General features: G+C 32.4%; 1 protein-coding gene across 1 annotated transcript in view; it reads left to right on the top strand.

Annotated features, from left to right (window-relative positions):
- Positions 1–22,538, top strand: part of LOC128998590 (uncharacterized) — a 56,474-nt gene that overhangs the window by 7,019 nt on the left and 26,917 nt on the right. Inside the window, exons 2-5 of the mRNA XM_054424795.1 lie at positions 1,045–1,087; positions 13,607–13,752; positions 20,286–20,378; positions 22,090–22,172. Of these exons, the coding sequence (XP_054280770.1) occupies positions 1,064–1,087; positions 13,607–13,752; positions 20,286–20,378; positions 22,090–22,172 (346 nt within the window). The 5' untranslated portion in view covers positions 1,045–1,063. The remainder of the gene's footprint in view (positions 1–1,044; positions 1,088–13,606; positions 13,753–20,285; positions 20,379–22,089; positions 22,173–22,538) is intronic.

Genomic DNA, 22,538 nt, shown 5'->3' with positions numbered 1-22,538 from the left:
ATTCATTAACATTTGTAAGTGTTTAAAATAGGTAGACTATAAGAGGAGTGGTTAGAATTACTAGGCAGACTATTAGTTCCATCGACCAAGCTTGTTTCTGAAGGCTTGATTGGTTTTCCAGTTGGTTTGAACTAGAACGGGACTGTAGTTGATAATTGTTGTGGGCTATGGTATACAAGTGGTTAATGCTCAGTTCCAGGTCAAACTACAAGTTTTCAGCGTATATGATCAATACATTGCAAAATGTCTCTTGTGCTATTCCATATGAATAGCAGTATATTTGTTCATAGCAATTCTATCTATTTATTCATTTTAAACATGTACAATAATGAAAGATGTTTTATATACACAAATATAAAAGTCTGCAAGTGGGAATTTTGGACGAAATAAGACCAAATTATGGACGTTTTCACATTAAAAAAACTGAGAAGTTAATAGAGCTTCTTCCAACTATATTTACTATAAAATAGTATTCACAAATCATAACTAAACTCTATCTTATTGATAAAACATTCAATGCAATTTTATTCTGCTTATTTATTCGTATTGAAGTGTAGTATTCTACCGTGATGGCTCTATTGGAATCAGCTGTAGGGATTCATAGTAAAGAAATAAACGAGATACAGTATAAGGATAAAGGAATTCTGGCTCTGAAACAATGATAGTTACATTTTTAAATCTTACCTTTTAAACCAAAACTAAATCTAAAACTTTGCTGAAAAACTAAAAAAGGTAGAACGTTTATGGAAAATCAATGAAAGAGGCACAACTATATTGAGATGGATCATTTATGGATCATGGATTTTTTGGAGCAATTCCATCGAATAAATTTATTAGTTATAATTATAAAAAATTAGACAACTAACTACTTGTAGCGTACCAAATATCTCTAAGGTAAATTTTATCTTAGTTGTGGCCGTGGAACGAGGATCATCAAGACCCTTGATCGGGTTATTAGAGTTACTTTATTGAATAGCAAACTTTACACAGCTGGTATAATATTTTTTATAATCCATGCATTTTATATTTTTGTTTCTTTTTCAGGGATGTTAGCATAAAACTGATGAGCTCAGCTGCTCGTACTCCGGTAAGTTTAAGCTATATTTGTATTGCTTAAATCTTTTGTATAAAAAAAATTACATATATGAATCTAGGTACACATTACGCACTATTTGCATCCTTATTAGGATAACTAATTTAACATTACAGTTCCCTAATCTGCCTTGTGGTCCTACCTTATCCTAAGCAATTCCGTTCTTCAACATTCTTCATTCTTTCCGTCATATTTAGATCGGTAGCTTATTTCTTAAGATATTAAAAAGATTGTGCCATGCAATGGCAGTAAGCCCTCATTTATCCGGACCAGTCTTTCGGATTAATGGAATTCTATAGGATAGAAAACGGACTTAAAATTAATGCCTGCATCCAGGGACTGTATGGGTATTCCTCGTATAACGAAATACTGTTTACAGATACAATAGTAGTACAATAGTAATTCTTTGTTTAAATTACATATTTTAGTTCACAACGTGTATCTTTTGCCACTTCTGTATTTCTTATTCTAATACAAGCACGATAGCCGCTTTGTCAGAATTTTGTGTATTATTATCAAACGAACCAGCCAGAAATTGACGCTAGAAAAAATCTAATCTTGAACGTCACATCCATAAAAAGTAAACACGTTTGTTCCCCCTAAGTCTACTAAGTATAGGATAGTTCTCTCTAAGTATAGTAAATAAACTACTTCATTGGAAGTGTACTTGCTTATTTATATATTATCTCTAATTTTTTTCAAGAGTTCTAGAATATTTGGCAATTGTTTAAGAAGCTTAGATTGTTAACATTTATTTTGACGTTATTTTGCTTGGGATAATGTGATTATCTTTGATTTTTGAAGTAAGATAATGCTATATTTTTAGCAACATTCAAACTGAAAATGACTGATTCTGTCAACCATATCCTTGTAATGGATACAGTATCTACCAGGTTACATGGCTCAGTCCGTCTTCAATATTTTAATATACAGGGTGGCTGAAAAGTAACTTGCATCCCCCCTTAACTTTTCAACCATTTGAGATATTTGAAATCTGTTTGCGGCAACCTTCTTAGACTTAGGTCGGATTTAAGGACTAATTTTTATGTGGATTTGAAAATGGGTCTTTGACCCAAAACTAATCATCCCTAGCTATATTTAAGGACTGAAGACTGACAAAGGTATGTTACCTATTACATTATTTTGACAAGAAAACACGGAAATGTTTCAAATACATATAACCTGTCTATCAAGGCATCAAGGCTAGTTTGTTAATTGTTAGCGAAAATGTTACTCATTGTTAACAAATACAACATCTCGTTTCGGATTAGATGGTGAATCTCATTCTTGCAGAGATTCAAGTTGTCAATTATGAAGAATGGTTAGCTTGTTATTGATTAGAAAAGGACGAAGTTAATATTATTTTTAGTACAGTTGTATGATGTTTATGAGCTCCAACCTCCCACATATTACCATTGAGGCATGGTATTAAAGAATAATTTGACAGATATAGAATGTGTAACACTATATGTTATTACTACAAAACGCTGGCACATTTATGGTAGTTATATATTGATGTAAATATTGTATTGTTTAAATGGTTTATTGTTCAGTTTATTTAACATTCGTCAAAAGTAAGGCGAGTGATGACCAAATGAGAGGTCGAGAGCTCCTCTCAAAGCAGCAAGTGCTGGATTAAGAGGCTCTTTAAGAGACTGATGGCCCTTTCTGAGATTTAAACCTCACTCAAGATTAAGTCGTTTTAAGAAAAAAATATTTTATTAAAAAATCCGCTATTTTATTTAAATGTGCATGTGATTAGCTAGAAATATTTTTGAGTTTTAAAACGTGTATAGATTTAAATAAGTGTATCCTTGATTTTCAGTTCAGATTCATTCCGCTTGTTTGTTTGTGTTGATCTAAAGTGTTTTATCCCTTCATCATCCCACAACTCCGGTTTTGAAAGTTTATATAGCTTATGTCTAGTATTTTTCAAATGGGAATAGTTCAGTCATTATGAAAAAGGATAATAAGCATTAAATTATCCACTTTATTATATTTTAAGAACTCTTTATATTATCTAAGTTTTCTATAGGCGTTAGAATGTTATTATTTACACTGTAGGCTACATTTTTAGGTTCATTTTACGTTTTAAGAATGTTAACAAATTCAACTGAATTGATAAGACAGTTTTTAAAACACATCATCGTTAAACACTCTACAATGTGTCCCGTAAGTAGTTACTGTACCATAAATTTAAGAATAAGCTAAATGGGCCAAAATAAAAGACATTCAAGAGTAACAACTTTTTACGTTAGCAATACAGTCGCATTAAATTTATATATTTTTTTATTAAAAAAATTAAATTTTAAAAAATGTTTTAGATATCTAAACAAAATTTTGTTAATTTTGTAAACAACTGACTGTTTGCGAAAAATAAAAATGATAATATTTTTCTTTAAAAATAGTGATAATTTCAATTGTTATAACCCAATAACTCAAAAACTGCCGTTTTAATAACAAATTTCAAGATCAACAACACATATTAAAATAAATATAAAAAACACCAAGCTTAAAAATATTGAACAATGAGATTTATGATAAATCACGATTTTTAGTTGTACAGGCCAGGCAAAATACAGTATAGTCAAGCTGGTGCGCCTCATTTTGTGCCTAAAAATCGTCACTCTTACCTATTCCTAAATGTTTTTACTTACTTACGAGACACCCTGTATATTAATTTGATTTTATTTCTGGATAAACATGTAGTACACATTTATACATGCTATAACAACAATATATGTACTGCAGTAGTTGATTCTTATAAAAGTAAATTCATTAAACCGTCAATATATTTTTTACATGTTAGACTTTCATGACGTAAGTGGTTGTTTAAGACTTTCGTTTTCTCGGAATATTTATTATCTATATTAATATTATTAATTGTCAATCCATATCAATTGTTCAAAAAATCTGTCAGTATACATAGGAGTTTCAAAAATAGGTATATTAACATAAGTTAAAGTTAGGTTTCATTTAGCTCAAAGAAATATACAAAAACACATGCACAAGTTAGTTGACAGAACATTTAAATTTTAAATTGTATCAACTAAATCCAACTCTTTGAGCTACAAAGCCTGATTTATATGATTCAAGAGTAACATAACCAAACGTCCACTTATAACGTCTGTTTATAACGTCCATCTATGACAGTATCGCTCAATAAAAATCGCTGAGTGTTCAACCATTTTGGTCACTGGTCAGGTCTAGTGTGAAACTGAAATAAACAAGATACAACATGGGTAGAAGAGGGGTGGATTTTTAAAAAAAGTTGTATTTCAAATCAGTGTTAAGCAGTTTTTTACTACGACAAAATTGGTTCTTTGTTTAAAGAGTTGACGTATGTCACGAGCTAAAAGTAAGGCTCTCAGAGCATTTTACACCAACCCCCCTCCCACTGATAGCCTAGTTTGAACATACCTTCAATTCTTACCATTATTGTAGGGAGAAATTTCGTGTAACCTATGATGAATGAGTTTTCGAATTATTTTACGGCTTTTATAGCCAACAGTCTGAGCTAGTTTGGCACCTTCAAGACCTAATAAGAAATGTCACAATGCCATTTTTACTTTTACTTTTTTTTAGTTAACAACCTACTGTAGCCCGTTAAAACTTAAATTTCGTCGAGAACATTGCGCATCAATCAGATTATAGTCACCACAATTGCTGGTGGAATGATCGACATCGACATTTAAGTTTTCTTTATTTTTTTACAGTCTTCTGTTTCTGTTATGTTCGTCAAAGAGGCCTTCGCAGTGGATTATCTTCTACTTGGTTAAGGGCCTGAACGCGAGAAACAACTGGAAAAGACCGCCTTCTTGAATGAGGGTCAAATATATTTCCTAGATTTTCTAAAGTCAAAGACTCTCATAATACGTGTATTTCTTACATTATTGTGTATTTCCTTCGTCGTGTAAAACAGCTTGACAAGAGAAGAAACCCCTTGCTTGGTTTATCAAGAACAATCACCCTAAAGGAGCTCGTCTTTTCGTCCTTCAGTAAAGGGCTGGAAAAAATAATCTCCTTCTTTCCAGTATGATGAACTCTTACCGATTCCATCTCATAGTAGTTATATAAGTCTGGAGTATTCGCTTGGCTCAAATCGCTGCCCAAACTACTTAAGAAACTGTTTGGCAGCGTCAGAGGTGTTCTCAGCGGGTGTTATTTAGTTGTTCTTATTTTGTCTGCTAATCTTTATGTCGTCGTGTTACTTTGGCTATTCATGCATCGAGAATATCTTGGAATAATAAGTAAGAGGTATAATCTAAGAAACACCTGGTCCTCTCACCCACGATCTGGCCTTCTGAATAGACTTCTCTTGTCGGAGGCACGGTTTGGTAATATCCTATTCAGGGCGGAAGGATCGGTTCTAGACGGCACACATGATTAAAAATCATCCTCTAAATTATTCAAAAACTTTCATCCGTTTCCCTAGTTGAGTGACAGTTTTGTTGTTGGTTTAGATGTTATTAGAGATGTTTCATCAATGGTGACCAGTCTTTGTATAGCAAGTATAATAGACTTAAAGCTATGATTGCAAGGTAATATATTTATGACAATAGTAAATTGAGTACAAATTTGAAGGTTTAAATTTTACCAAATATTCAAATTTGTAAATTCTTTTAAAGTGGTAAATTTTAAAATGGGCTGGATAGCTTTGAATTTTAAAAGTATCCTTCCTAGACTTTCCGGATACCAAAACATTGTATAAATGAGGCCACGTGATTCTTTCAATTCGCTTATTGGTTGTGAGGATCATTGGAATTTGGAATGGAAAATCATATGCTTTTACAATACAACATATTTTATTTTTTAAAGACATGTTTTTATACTGTATTGATCAGCTTGTGGGCTTCACTCACCTTAATTTGTTAATCCAAACTCGTCAAAATGTAACACAACGAAGACACACAACACACATACACGCAAATAAAATCTAAACAATAAAATCCAAGGACGATTTTTATGTGTGTGTATGTGTGTGTTGTGTGTCTTCGTTGTGTTACATTTTGACGAGTTTGGATTAACAAATTAAGGTGAGTGAAGCCCACAAGCCGATCAATACAACAACATATTTTATGTGTAATAACTGGCATGTATGTAAATACAGTTTAAGAGATGGTAAATCAATTCTAAGTCTTAGTTAACTTAAACAGATTTAAAACCCGTATTTAGTAACAATTACAAGGGATCCTGCTATGATTCCTTTTTGTATGAAGCGTACATAAATAAAGTTTATGTTTCGAATTTGGCATTTATAAAAAAGCCTAAATATATCCTAAAACAAAAAATATTTTAATATCCAAATTAGTAGGATTAATCATCTCTATTGATATATAAATATTAGCTACTTTATATATAATAACATTGGTTATAAACACAGATAATAGGATATGATAAACTCTCTGAAGAATTAAAATATCGTTAAAGTAATAGCAAATTATTGAAATCACAACAAATTGTGTGGTCTTTGAGTTACATAAATACGTAAAATGAAATTCAATCGAAATTCCAACTGCAAAACCTAAACCTCTAGTAAAATAATAAAGTACCGGCAATACTAAATATCGAGCTATATGAAATTGTATAGAATTAATTAAAATAGTTAAATATTTTGTTCTGAATGTTCCATGTGGGCGTTGCTTTAGAAAATGAAGGACCGAAGGAGAATGGAAGGATGGATTTTGGTTGAAGGAGCAGGCATCGGTGAGCTGCATGGGTCTACACTATTTTGAGTGTACTGTACTAGGCTTCTGCAATATTTTGATTGTAATGTATTAGGCTTCTGCCAAATCGCTTTTTTCCAGTAAGCACTTAGCCGCTTTATACATTCATTATTCATTGCATTACACATATATTCACTAATCATTTACACAACACTTAAATTATTTTGTATATTGATAGCAGATAAATTATTTTGCATAAGAAATGTACATAGTAGAGGTACTAGTTGTATATCTCACAATTCTTTATAGATTAAACCACGATTTTACATTAATAAAAGAAAATACTTTATTGAGCGTCATAATTACCTATTCATTTCACATACTGTTAACTCCATTTGAATGATAATATTCTTCAACAATGATATAAATATGGCTATACTAACCAATAAATGATAATATTCTTAACATAATCTACTTACAGTACAAATTTAAACATTGACATCAAGTATACCATCAAAGAGACGAAGACCACGGACGTTATACGAAAACACGTCATATTTTATAACATAACACTTTGTTGTATCATCAAAGAATATTAATTGTCAGGGATGATTTTCAATTAATTTCATTATTTTTTTTAAACTCAGGACAAATTTAGTCCCATAACAAATACAAATTACGTATTTTTACTGATGTTAAGATTTTAGGGTACAAATGGGCTGTTCTTTGGGCCCGATTCCCTAAATATGTCACTAATAGCAGATCTTTTTTATACAACTACCTTTTCACTTTAAATTATAAACACAAAAAAATAGTAATAGTTTTAAGTTGTTAATTTTTTGCAAACTAAATATCAAATTCTGGCGTACACACGTTACATTTTTGCATTAATTCCAAACAATTAGTTTGATCACTTATCTTAAGTTTTAGACGCTCCATCCTTTTTAACAATATACGATTAAACAGTTGCCAAAAGGTCGTACAACTAAACAAGAAACATAACATAACATGTTTGCAAAATAGTAAAAATATTCATGAAAATAATAAAAATAATAGGGTTAAAAATTTTGGTTATTCAGTTTTGAAAATAATATAATTTTAATGTAGAGCACGTGGACAATACTTTTACTAAAATCATTCTCAAATTTTTATTGAAATGTTAGACTTCACCCCTAGTAAATCGTTATGTTTTTTTAATTGATTTAAGTTTCAAAATGAGACTGCAAACTGCGAAACCGATGTTATTTTTCAAGTTTCCATTAGATTATTACAATTCCATGACTTTTGAGCGTGCTGATTTGACTGAATTATTAAAATCATTTATGGATGTGTTCTATAGTTTACACGCACATGTTTTGATTGTCAGAGGACAAGCAATAATTGACCAGGAATTTTTCGTGAACTACCTTGTGCCGAACTTTAGACAATATTAGGTCTGCAAAAGTCTTTTCTGTACAATTAAGTTCCGATGCTACGTTTAATAAATCAAGCAAACCTTCTGCAAAACAGCTTCCTACACTCACTTGTCCAAGCACACACACAAAACATCCTCTTTAAACATTCCCACCTATCATTAAGCGGCTGGTCTAGGCTTTAAATCAGTCTTCGATTGAATAGAGTAGAAGTTGTTTTGAATCGCTTCAAAAAGACAGCATCTATCTATGTTTTGTTTTGTTTAGTCTGCTACTCATTATGGCATTTTAGATGAGTATTTTGTGCTAGAGCAGGCTGGTTTGCAAAATAGAGTTTGTTAGTGTGTAGATTTTGGGTAGTTATTCGTTTAGGTGCGACCAAAGATGAAGCCAGTCCGATTTTTCTCCAACATTAAATTTGAAGGTCCTCGATCTTGCTGGAAAATCAGAAACATCTGACTAGCTTCATCGAGTTGACTTTATGGGACATTTTAAACTATGGCTAGCTGTATGCGGCAAAAAACTTTTAATAATTTCAAGCGTTGAATTTTTTACAACCAGTTTTAATCACAGTAATTGCTCTTTTAAATTAGTTTTTTATATGAATCCGTCTCATTGTAGATTGAGCAGCCTTGGACATCGCTTTTGTATTTAGTAGTTTCACTTTTTCTAGATAACTGTGAATATTGATCTAGGTGAGTTTATTCTTATAAACTAATGTAAATTTAATAATTAATGTTAAAAGTCTAATATTACATTTTAGCTTGTTTAGCTTACAAAGCCACTAAAGATGTACAATTTAGTAAACCAAGCATATTTGGAATAGAACACGACATAAACCAAGCTCTTTACATGTTCTCTGCTCACTGTTTATTTAAATTTCCTTATTTTATGTATAAGTTTATTTGTTTCCAGTTCTTCTCTTCTACTAGTTCTTCAATTTGAAGATTAAAGATCGCGCTTTTTACCCTTTAGGTAATGATTAATTAATCAAATTTAAAAAATAAATAAAGGGTCAGCCAAATTGTGTGGTTACATTGCATTTATGAATAATCAAATCGTAATGAAGACATTGTTGTAAGATTTAAATAATAAACCAGACACCTTCTGGCTTGGAAATATACGATGGTATACTGTTTAGTAACCATTTTTAAAACCATGTATTTTTCATTCAAAGTACGACGGCTTACAGATCGTAGCTTTTGTTCGGTGTCTTCAACACTGTTTACCGATTATTAACTTAGGTGATTAATTAAAACCCTATTGAAGTTGTACTAGTTTATTAAATAGGTACAGTTAAATTAACTTATTAACACAATACACAATGTGGAGGGGAGTTGCACCTTTTCGCCCCCAATGCATAAGGGAAATCAAGCTTACCTTTATGTATCATTATCTAATTAACTATTTCAGATACCAATACCAAATTTGCACAACATTTTCACATGTATATTGGTAACACTTTATGCCTAAATTCACTGCTGTAAATAAATTATTACTGAAAGAATAAATCAAATTTAAATCTAAAAACAAAATTATTTTTAATATTTATTTTTTCAAGGGATGTTGACATTTTTTCATACAACATACCCTTTAAAAAAGTGCTATGGTGGCTTCATATGGTAGTCCTTGAGATGTCCATTAAGTTTCATTGATGTATATTTAGTTGTTTTTAAAATAAATGTACCTAACCTAATAAAAACACAACTTTCGGGAAATCGCCCTTAAACACAACCCTTGTATTGTCATAAATATTGAGTCACATATGTTTTTTTCTTTTCATACCAAAGATTTTATTTTAAGTATAGAATGGGGGGTAGTATTGAGTATTTTGCTATGAGTATTTTGTTATATATATTCTTGAAGAGAATAAAATGGGGAATAAGTTAAAAATATAAAATGAAAATTGATTTTTGTCCCTCAAAAGTTACCAACTCACCTTTTAACTTTCGATTCAACATACTACATTATGCTGATCTCTGATTCATTTTTGAAACGGAAGTCTTCATTTTTAGTTTGTGCAACAGCACAGTGTTGCCATCTGAGCCAAACGTAATTACTGAAACTTTATTAGATAATATATATATACAAAACATTTTTGATTAGGATTAATTTGACATAATGGAATACAACACTTTTTCAACAATTAATTCTCTCAAAGGGCTAGTTACATCTGAAAAGTTAGGGATGAACTCCCTAAAGTAGTTGACCATACCGAGAACTTGCTGGGGTTCTTTTTTGGTCTTGGGATCAGGGAGATTTTTTATGCACTCTACTCCACGGTAGGATGGCGTTTTCCTTAAGCCTAATTTGGTACTCTGTTGGGAAACATCCTATTCCAACATCCTTACTTTGAACATTTACATCATAAACCCTTTTAATTATACCAAGATCTACACAGGTTTTTAAGCCTAATAAAGTTATGCATTTGTAACTTTTCAATAATAAGCTCTACATACGACTCTACGTTACTTATCTGACATTTTTGTGTGGCTTTCCCTACAGTTTCTAATTTAAATCCCCCATACGACTCTAGTTTAACATCGCAATCATCAATCTTAGGCTTACTTAAATTATTAGGCCTACTGTCCATACACAGCTTAAGCACATTATATTAAGGTAGCCAATTAATTTCTTCGCCGCTATACAAATTGAAATCAACTAGAAAATAATTTACAATGGCTGGCTGAAACCAAGCACTATAACAAGAATTATTGATAGAAGGTGAATTTACATCATGAAATGAGAGTAATTTTGTGTTAGGCCTACTTGACGAACATCATCAACACGGCTGTCTTGAGATTTAGTCTCACTGGAACGTTTTTTACCATCTACTGCAAAGGGGTTTAGCTCCTCGCAATTTCTACAACGTCTGTTAATTCCCGGACAACGCCTTCTTACTTGTTTAGAGTTACACTTCTTACACAGATATGGTTGATTATGATTGTCGTCAAGAGGTCTTGGCTTTGTGTAGTTGTTGTTACTGGGACAAAGTTGTTAGGTTGTAGGCCTACTTCAAAATGCCTATCAATATGAGGTCTTTGTCCTTGGTGACTAATATTGTGAACTAGCTCTCCTTTAATATAAACGCCAGTTGATGGATTAATACCTGTAGTTAAATCACTATTGGATAAGGCTTTTGCCTCTCCGGAATTCACTGAGTTGACTCTTAGTTCCTTATGGATATCATTAAAGTGTTCCTTACTGGTTTCATACGGCGTACACTGTTTAATGGCTTCCTCTAGTCTAAGATTAGATACTCTTAAAATTCACTTCTGAAGAAACTCATACCTGATTCATAATATAGCCTGTCTATAATTAGACTATCTTCTTGATCACCGAACTCACAATAACTAGCTAACTTTTTCAGGTCTGTTAAAAAATGCATAAATGGTTACCCTTTCTTCTGTACCCTTTAAAAAATAAGAATCGTTGGTACATACGTTAGTTTTTTGTGTAAAATGTTTATCAAATGCGGCTAATAAATCTTTCAACTTTAGTTTACATATTTTCCCTAGCTTAAAAGTCTGGAATATTGATAATGTTTCTCTACCAGCTACATTAAGCAACTGTTCTATTTTAACCTCCTCAGACTTAGTATCTGATTCAGTGGCCTTTAAATGGATTAGAAATTGTTCTTTGAATCGCCTATCCTGACCACCTGTATCAGATATAATAAGTGGATCTGGTGGTCGAAAAAAACTACATTTTCAACTTAATTTCACCTCTTTATCTGAATTTAACTTGGAAGATAGGTTCTTCGCCATCCTCTTGTTTCAAGTCCAATAAAAGATACATCTTTATCCACTTCTTTGATCAATTTTCTCGCCATGTTCTGTGTCTTAATCACTGTTTGCTGAGTTTTCACTTAGGTGATTAATTAAAACAATATTGAAGTTGTATTCGTTTATTTAATACAGTTCAATAATTATTCCGTTATTCTAGCCTCCTTTTTTAATCCGCATTGTTGATAAAAATAACAAAGCATTGTTGATGGAAATAACAACGCATTGTTGATCGTTATAAGACCCACCATAAGATTATGCATCAATTCCCAATAACTCCGATATATACCAAGTGTTTTTGAAAACCTTTCAGAAGGTTAAGGTTATTTCACAGATTTTCTTTACAGGGCCAGTACCATTAGTGAACTATTAATGTTTGTATATAATTTACATTTAGGTCAACGACCTAAGTATTCAAACGCAGTTGCTTTTTACGTCTTCGGTGAAAGTGCTAATGTATACGAATGTTTAGTAAGTACAGCATCAAGTAGTGATCTAATAACATTTATGTAATGTTTTAATGATACTTTTATTTAGTTAATTGCAGCATTATTCTCTATGAATTTTATAATCATCAGTAGGGTGTGTGATAGGAGTTCGATCACAATCGTAGCTCCTCGACGTTTATTTTTACTAACTGGTTATGAATCTAAACATACTTTATAGAATACCAAAATGGCATAAAGTCACTTTACCTGCATACAATAGGAAAGATTTTTTATTGATTAATTCAACTGTTCATTTGAAGCAATGCTATATTTTATAAACTTGTTACAAAATTGTGTTATATACAGTATATAATTTTAAAATTATGTTTATTTTGTCCCATAATTTTTAACTGTAAATGTAAAGCAAATAATAACTATGAGCTCTTCGACACACATCTATTAAAAACAAAACATACTAAGAATAATATAAAACAATGTAGTAAATAAATATTATAATATTATGAATATTATAAAAATAAGGTTTGCTAGAAAATGTGTTACGTCAAAAGATGTAACATCATAGGACCCCAGGCTGACCTTAGTTATCATTAGCTGAATTCACAAACAAGAGAGACCTTTAATCTTTTACTCATAAATTAGTTTTTACATATTTTTCACAACACATAAAAGAACGTAATACTTATTTTAACTAGTTATATATTATGTTTATTAAAATATGGTATTAAAAAATAATCAATATTTTCAAAGATAAAATTAGTTCTCAAATCCGTCTTAGTATAGGGTAAAAAGTTAATCAAGATTAACCGGTTAAAACTCTGTATCTTAATTGTGAAATGTGTTTGAAAGTAAATTTAATGGACAGCCGTCATAAATTTGAAATTATTTATGTCTTCTAATAATGGCTAGAGGGATATTTTGGATGTGGAAATCGGTGGTAGTACTAACCTTATGAATAATAGTATTGGAAATAATAGTGATGTTAATAGTGTTCAATTAGTATCCAAACAGTATCTGGAATTATTCCATGACTCCAACCACAGGTATTGGTTACGAGCAGAGTCCAAACTGAATTATATTTAGGGTTCGATACTACACACAGGTGTAGAGAAGTAGCACCTTGGAAGATCCAAAGAGAAATTTTGGTAAGTTCCATATTTTCCACCTGAATAGTTAGAGTATTATCGTTCCTTTATCGTTACAGGGCGTGATACCTCATTCAGGACTGGTGGTTTCCCACAACAACAAATACGTCTCCTTGTACGTCCTCCTCGCTGGGATCATCGGTGGCCTTCTCCTCATCCTTTCTCTATTTCTCTTCTGCAAATACTGCCGGGGAAAATCGCAGGGGTTTGTATATTTTATGATAAGAGATTTATTTACTTTTGTATACAGGGTGATCAAAATAAGTGCGCCAGCAATTTCATTTTAAAGTTATAAGTGATGTAACAAAATTTTAAATTGTAACTGCCTTGGATTGTTTATTAAAAAAAATTTGGTGAAGTTGAAAAAATAATTTTAGCCACCATTTTTCCAATGTGGCCACCAACTTTGATTTTCCGTAAGGAAGACCCTATATTTTATGATTGTTTTAGAAGGTAATTGCAATTTAAAAACGTTTTTATTCTTGGCATTCGGTTTCTAAACCGTAAGGGGCTAATCTCACTAGGTCAGTTAGTTGATGTTGACCAAGCAGCCCCTTGAATGTCAGTCATGTAGGTCATGTACCTATTAACATATGTATTGTATCTAAATAAAGAACTAGTGTATTTCTTAATCCGTTTACTTGATGGTTATTCATTAATAATCCATTAGTTTGAATAATATCTTTCATTCTTTCATCCGTTAGTCCCTCTGTTAACCAATTCATTAATCTGTCCATCAAGCAGCCAATCCATTCATGCATCGACCCAATGGATTTGTGAAAATGAGTTGCTCAATTAATTTTTAAATAATTACAATAAGACATTACAACTGTTTCAGAAGAGTAACCTTATAGAATAGTATGATTGACTCTGTCAAAGGTCCATAGAAATAAGTATAAAAGTAACCATAAACTGGCTAAAAAGTAATTAATTTGTGTATAAATCTTGTTTGTACAAGGTGCACTGCACACACTCACAAGGACCCTTCCTCTACCAGTAGCCTCTAGTATTCTTACTCTCATTGTTGTTGGTAACCTTTGGCACCTCTCTGCCCAAATTTCATCCAAATTGAATTATAGTAAAAAGGAAATACAATTATTGATAATCTCAATAACAAAACTTAAACACTTGCACAAGAGGATTACACAAAGAAAACGCTAAGGAGATAACAATTTGTAGAACGCACAATGAATTTGCAAATGCTAAAAATGAAACTCAACATATATGTATAGGTACTCATGTCATGTATAGGTATGCGGTCGATGAATGTCACTTCTGGTGCTGCCCAAGGTTCCATCTTTGACTATTAATACAACTAGACATTCCATCCCCATGTTAAATTTGTAGCTTGTTTTTTTATCAAAATCGTCCTAGTTGATGTGAGCCACCTGCAAATTGTGATGATCTAAATTACTTATTTCTGTTAAATACATAAACTTGTTTACCAATTCAAACATAGGGAATGACATATAATGAGTTATAGCAACTGTTATGAGCCCTCAACATGGTCAGCAAAAAAAAGGTATAAAATATAATTTTAGACACTAGCGCATTCTGTGCCTGGCTCACACAACTACGTTCTTTTTTAATAAAAAGTTCCCTGCAGCTGGTCTATATAGATGGGAAGTGTACTTCAGTATCAAATAGTCAATGATTCCATACTCGGCCTTTGGAATGTCGCTTATGACAGCCTTCTGAGGTCTGAAATGCCTGAGGAAACTGTTTTGATTGGGTACGCAGATGACGTTGCAGCTTTGATAGCTGCACGTAGCGTTGTGCTGGCTCAGATAAAGCTCATCTGAGCTATGCGTACCAGAAATGCATGGATGGCAGACCACGGCCTCACGCTCGCTTTCAGCAAAACCGAGATAGTGATTTTGACAACAAAACGGATTGACGCCAACGTGCCTATGAGGGTCAGGGCCGTCGAGGTCCAAACCGTTCGTACTGCCAAGTACCTTGGATTTATGGTGGACAGCAAGCTTAGCTGGCGGGATCAGATCATCAGTATGGCGGGCGAGGCCACTAAGGTGGTTTCTTCTCTTAGCTGGTTGATGGTCAATGTCGGAGGGCCTCGGTACAGTCGTATAAGGCTGTTAATGTTGGTTAATCGGTCCAGTCCGTACGGAGGACGTGCGGTACTATGGTACGAGGTACTATGCGGAGGTGTGGGCAGATGCTCTCAATAAGGAGGTATATAGGATGCGGCTCACCAGAGTGCAGCATTAAGGGTAGCATCTGCCTACCAAACAGTGTTCGAACCCGCCGTCCTGGTGGTTGCTGGAGTCATCCCCGTCAAACTTTTATCGGCGGAGAGGAAGGCAATTTATCAGCACCAACCCGTGGGGAGGATCAGTCAAGAACAGAGCAACGCACCATTACCTACCAGCTGGGGCAGGAGAACTGGGAACAGGAGACTTGGGGACGCTGGACCTGGCGACTGATACAGCCAGTCCAACCTTAGGTTAATCGGCGGTACGGAGAGGTGAACTTCTACCTCACCCAATTTTTAACGGGTCACGGCTTTGGATGTTCAACAGTTCGTAGGACTGCTGTCGGTGGACACGGTCATACCGATGATGACGGAGGGTGAGGACAGTTGGACCTGTGTGTCAAATTACATCCAGGGTATCCTCCGCACCAAGAAGCTCGACCTTGACCGGGATGCGGTGTAGGTCATAAAAAATCTAAATATCAGAAACGGTGCGAGCCCTGAGGGCTTAGGTCACATGTTAGCCTGACTTGAAGTAAAGTGACAAACAATTCCAGGCCTGTGTCCAACAGAATAGAAGGGGTGTTTTAGTGAGTAGTCAAATAAAAAAATGTATAAGTACTCAAATTGTTTATGGTAAAATTTTTTATGAAAATTATGTCTTTGAAAAAGATTTACCAAATATTATTCTGCCTCTCAGGATAAACCAGAATCCTCTCCAGAAAATTGACCTTTAATAAAGAATTGTTCTTTTTTATATATTTATAAAATCGTTTAAAATATGTTATGTCTGTTTCAACCGTTTGGTAGATTAAAACGATAAGCTCCCATAAACAAACAAATGCACCAATTGACCTCCTGATTCATTCGAACTGTGGTATTTGAGGTTGTACTTCAATATTGCTGATAACTGAGCAAAGTGGTGTATTTATTTTAGGCGGTAGAAATGTTATATTTACTAAATTAGTTTATTCTATTCAGTATTGTATTATTATCTCTTATATTTAATGCACCTATATTGGTATTTGTTTTGTAAATAAAATTTTATAAAACTTGCATGGTTAGGAAATTTACAATTGGGTTGCATATCTCCAAGTTCCCATTAAAGATGATCCAACCTTTTGACAAATTTATAATGCAAAAATTTACTCCTAGAACTCTTCACAAAGGTGTATTTTGTTTGCATTACACCCTTTGTAACGAAGATCCTGTATTTTCAATCAGCTCAAACTACATTCTTAGTTTATTATAAAGCCAGTTATATTTTCAGAACAGTAATTTCAGCCTCTATATTACGGAATTGTTTGTCAAAAACATGATTAATCGGATTCAGTTGTTATTGACCATTGTCCTGCTAATTCATGATCCTGGCTAAGGAAAAACACATTACCTCAGTAGGTAATAAAACTCACACACTCATCCAGACATCAATTGGCAATAGAGATCGTCCATTAAACGGTTTATTTGCTGTCAGAACAAAGTACAACACATTTCAACTACGGAATATCTTATGATCTGCTGGTAACCTTGAACATTATGTCAAATAACACAACATTCTTGAACCTTATAACCAGATGGACTACATAGCAAGGATACAACAGTTTTCGTAAAAAAGCCTTAGCATAAAGTAATTCAATATTACTCAATATTCAGTTAAAAGTTTTTTCGCAAACTTTCATAAACTGTTAAATGTAGTCTTAAAACTAGACTGTAGTAATGCGTTTTCTAGTTTAATGTACAGAATACCTAATTCTATTATACTCCCACCGTCCACTCATATTCAGCTTAAATACGTACACAAGGAACGTCTCTTTTAGTGGGACTGATTAAGTGACATATTGCTGTTTTGAGAAAACCGTATAAATCAGCCTTCAAAAAGAAAGCTGTGAAGGGACAGCTGTGTGGCCTTCGAGAGAGAGAGAGAGAGATAGAAAGAGAGAGAGAGAGATAGTTATAGCTAGTTAAAGTTTCTTTGTTTGTAAATTCGTTGATTATAACGTTTCGTGAAAGAAGATAAAAGATCTTCCTAAGTAAATAAAAAGTTAAAAATATAAAATATTATTGTTTTTTGATTCTTTTGTTTTAAATTGTTTTAAATACTATTGTATACTAGGTACAGTAATCATTCAATGTTTTAAATATATAATAAGACTTTCTAGAGATTCTGCTCGAGATATTTAATATATTTATCAGTGGTGGAAGTAGTTATATAGTTTTTACTTTATAAAAAGGTGTGTTTTTGAGACATAGCTTTTTGAATTGACTAACGGTGACTGCCCGATGTACGCATTATTCAAAGTGGAAGATTTATTAAAATTGATGGAGGAGTCTCCGGACACTTGTTAAATAAGGCAAATTGCCATGAAATTTAGATAATTGACCTTTGAACTTTCAGTAAGGTCGCGGGGTTGCTAGTGCTGCCTCTTTATAATTACTTGCTACAGTAAACTGTTTATTCCGTTACAACGTGTCAAACGAAATCAACCGTCAAATCTTTTTTAGCTATAACTATCTCTCTCTTTCTATCTCTCCCCATCTCTCTCTCTCTCTCTCTATATATATATATATATATATATATATATATATATATATATATATATATATACATATACATGCGTGGGTATGTATATATGTATTTACGTCTTATACAGGAATTGCAGGATTGTAAATCTATCAACAGCAAAAAAAACCCTTTTTTAACAGGAAAGCTTCAACACAATTCAAAAATAGCCTGGTGGAGTGGCTCCTTAACCAAGGCTTTTATTCAGTTGGATAATTTTAAGAACTTGTATAATATTTAATTTTACATTGTTATTATTTTTACGATACATTTTTATAGGCAAGGTATATTTTTATAAGACTTCCGTTTATAATTATGTGGAGAAAATCTGATATTCGGGTATGTTTATCAATACTTATACTTGTCCATTATACTTCTTATTAAATTGTGATAATGATATTCTTATTTTCTGATCTTGACTAGCATTGTGTTTGTTGATGTTCCTATACGAATATAATAATATACGAATTCACCACTTTTTTATAATGTTAAAATTATGCTGTAAACTATAATTACATAGATTATTCATAACTGTAATACATGTGAAATTTATTACAATAGCGATAGATTTCAACCAGTCATCATCAGGTTCAACTAAAAACTGCAAGATTGGAAGGATGATTAATTGTATAAAGTTCGTTCACTAAATAATTTACGCATCATATTATAAGGAGCATAAAAACGGTTTACTGATTCCCATTCCTTAAACGTTTATATCTTAATATTGGTAAAAGACCATTTCTTATCACAGCTAACAAAAAATTCAATATGCTCAGATTACAGTAAATAAAAATACTTTTAATTGAGGGATAGAGATCCTGTTCTTCCGTTGGACCACTTTAAGAAAGTCACAAAAAAGTAGGATCGGCTATTGTAACCGAATTTCATGAATTTGATCATTTTATTTCTATTCGAGGGATCCAGAGGGTAAACTTTGGTTTTCCAAATTCTAAAAGTCTAAAATATACAGTAAAAATTGACATTTTTATAGTATTTTCATTTGGTAAGATTAAATTAAAATGAAGGTGGAATTTTCCACTTAGAATTAAATAAAAACAGACACACGTAATTAATACTTAATACAAATATTTTATACAACGACTTAAAAAATATATTTTTACTCTTGATATATTTATTATATCTTTTTAGTGTATGCTTTTGTTGCTTTGTATATTTGTATAAAAGCATATAAATTTAAATTATATTAGCTTGTATATGTTCAATTTAGAATTTATTGAAATTTGCTTCATAATTATTGAGGCTAATATAATTTAATTTGAAATGTTCAACCTAACTATTTACACTTAGGAGAGAAATTTATTATTTGATAAGTTAAATTCGTCTTGTGATAAAAGTTTGGAAGAAAGACGAAATAAACCATCCCATTTCCATGTTAAACTTGTATTTAGTTTTTAAATGAAAATTAACGAAGTCAAATTGAGCCAGCTGCTCAGTGCTGATGTTAGTTTCTGTTCGTTGTTCTATACACAGATTATTTCACTAAACAACACTTAAAGTAAATTTACTGTTAAACACGACACATTTGATCACACATCGATTACAACGTATTATCAGCAGTCCATAATCAATATTCAAATCGTATCAATGTAAGTAGCAAAGTATACCTAAGGGATAGAATGGAACTCTGACGGCAGCAACGTGTTATGTGAGTGGCTTCTTCAACAAGGTTTGGTTCGAATGAAGAATTGGCCACAATAGGAAAGTGTTTTGTTAGTAAAAAAATCAACCTGCTGTACAGATATTTGATGCAATGGGATACACAAATTATCTGTTATCATATATTTGCGTATGATGCTATTTTCCAAAAAAATAGTCACCATTGATGTATGTAATGTGCAAAATAAAAGGGCCTAGTAAGTAAAACACAACCATCAAAAAAGGTTCATAAGATATCACCAGTCAATTTTTAAGATTATTTATAAATTAGTTTAAATAAATTTTCCAGAGCCGAGGGGGTGGGTGTGCCTACTGGCGACAGCTGGGTTTTAAGAGAAGCTTCCTTCAGTCTTGAACGTCCTGAGGATGAAGATTCTATCAGGTAAACATGCCTTCTTTGAGAGGAATCTCGGTAGTAAGTGTCAGATTTTATTACTTAATGTCATCGTTTTCAATTTTAACTTTGTGTGTTTTGATGTTTATTTAGTACTTGAACAAAACTGCACTTAAACTTAACTTGTCATCTAGGACCTATTTGCATCGAGGATTTTTTACTGAGGGTCGATGGAAAAAGAGGTTTTGATATTGAACGTTTGTGATATGTTACAATGAGGAAGCCCCAATGTAAAATCAAAAGTATAAATTTTTATGGTTTATAAAATGTGATTTGAACATACTGTATACCTTATATACATTTTAAGCATAAAACCTGCCCTCGAAAAATCTGTGTTTTAGCTGTTAAAGACAGCTGTCTAAAATAGTCTCACCTTTAAATGTGACATTTCTTCGTAGAATAAAGTATATGCTATTAAATAATGAATTTGATGACCAATGCAATTCATATTTTATACTTTTCTCGTTTGAATTTTATAAATAAAAAGCATATTGCTTAAATTTATACATTTCATAGAAGCCTTATGATTGGAGTGTTGTACACCATACTAACTTGTTTAAAATCGGTACGAGTTTTTTACAGATGTAGGGGGCAAATAATCATATGAAATGAGATACTTAAAGATCGTTATATAAAACAAATTCTGTTTCATCAATGTTATAGTATTTTTAGGTTTTTTCGTACTTCAGACTGTACCTAGGGGTTGCGGCATTATCACTTAGATAAAATCCATTTGTGTTTTGGCGGGATTTGAACCCGGGACCTCAAGGATTGAAGTATCTGTGTGTATTATGTGCTATTTGCTAGAACATCGTGGGCAATCGTAAGTATAAAGTTAGGTCAGGTAATCTCTCTAGTTCGCTGTCCTCGTGATACTTATACTGTATAACTATTTATTTTTGCTGCATAAACTATAAAAGTAATGTATGCCTTTTGTACATTAGAGATATTAGTAGTTCACATGGCCTATAATGGGAAGAGACAACATTTTTTGCATACAGTTTTATAGTCGTGTAACATTTTTATATGTTTTGCCGAGGGCTTTGTAATTTATCTTGAATAAACCACTAAATTAAAAACGTTGTCACCACTAATAACTTGTAAAATTAATTATACTTATAGACACAACAGGATGGGATGGGTATAGTGGTAAATATGCGAGAATTCTATCCTTGAGCCCCTTGTACAAACTCCACCAATCATCAATCAACAATGGTGAGCTGTGGGATATCTCCATTAAATCTGTAAATCTAGACGTCAGGAAAACATAACATATGGGTTTTTACGTATGGAGGTATTTATTCTATTGTAGAACTCCCTGTACTAAATTACTACTACCTTTGTTAAAATTTCCCGATTCGTTTTTGAGAAGAAATCATTGATACAACTATATTTTAGTTTTGAACTTGATTAATGAAAATTCCTTATATGCTTAATGTATTTTGGATGACAGTCTGACCACAAGATACAACCAAAATATAAAGTGTCTATAAAGTTGCAAACATTTAAAATAGAAGTAAATCTATTAAGAAAGTAAAAGATCAATCAAAAAGTTCAAATCCCCAAAGAGCTTGCTGCTAATGTTATCAAATTTCTTATACACTTTTAAGTACAGTTATTTTATCCCTACGGTATGTAATAGTCGGTTATTTTATGATTTTTTCTTATATTATAATTGTTATTTGTTTTCTTTTTTAAGAGACCGAGAAGAGACTGAGGTCCGGAGGGGGTCGTGGAGCAGTGATAGAAGCAAGTTTCAGCTGGAGGGTTCTCCAAGACCAGGTAAATAATAGAAGTCAAAACCAAAATCAATTATGGCTAAGTAAATTAGGTAAGTAATGCTCGATCTATGTCTTTTTTAAGTCATGGGGCAGTTACATAAAACCACAATATCTTCAGTGCCCAGTATTTCAGCTTACTTTTAAAAATATAAATGAACGTATATAAGTGTTAGAAATTGCCTCAGCTACAGAACGAAGCTATATGCAAAGCTCTAGTATTAGTATAGCGTGGTCTGGTGCTAAGTGTAACGCCTGTCAAGGGGTTTTAGATCCAAATCTTGCCGATCATCAATGATCCTGTGGTTCAAAACATACCTACATGTTCCAGCTACCCATCACAACAAAGTCCTTATTACATCAAGCCTAC

The sequence above is a fragment of the Macrosteles quadrilineatus genome, unplaced genomic scaffold (genome assembly GCF_028750875.1).
Source record: "Macrosteles quadrilineatus isolate MER2022 unplaced genomic scaffold, UCM_ALF_1.0 Scaffold_7__1_contigs__length_78375512, whole genome shotgun sequence".
In the NCBI taxonomy this organism is placed as follows: Eukaryota; Metazoa; Arthropoda; class Insecta; order Hemiptera; family Cicadellidae; genus Macrosteles; species Macrosteles quadrilineatus.
Note: the sequence above shows the minus strand (reverse complement) of the source record. Positions and strands in the feature narration are given on the sequence as shown.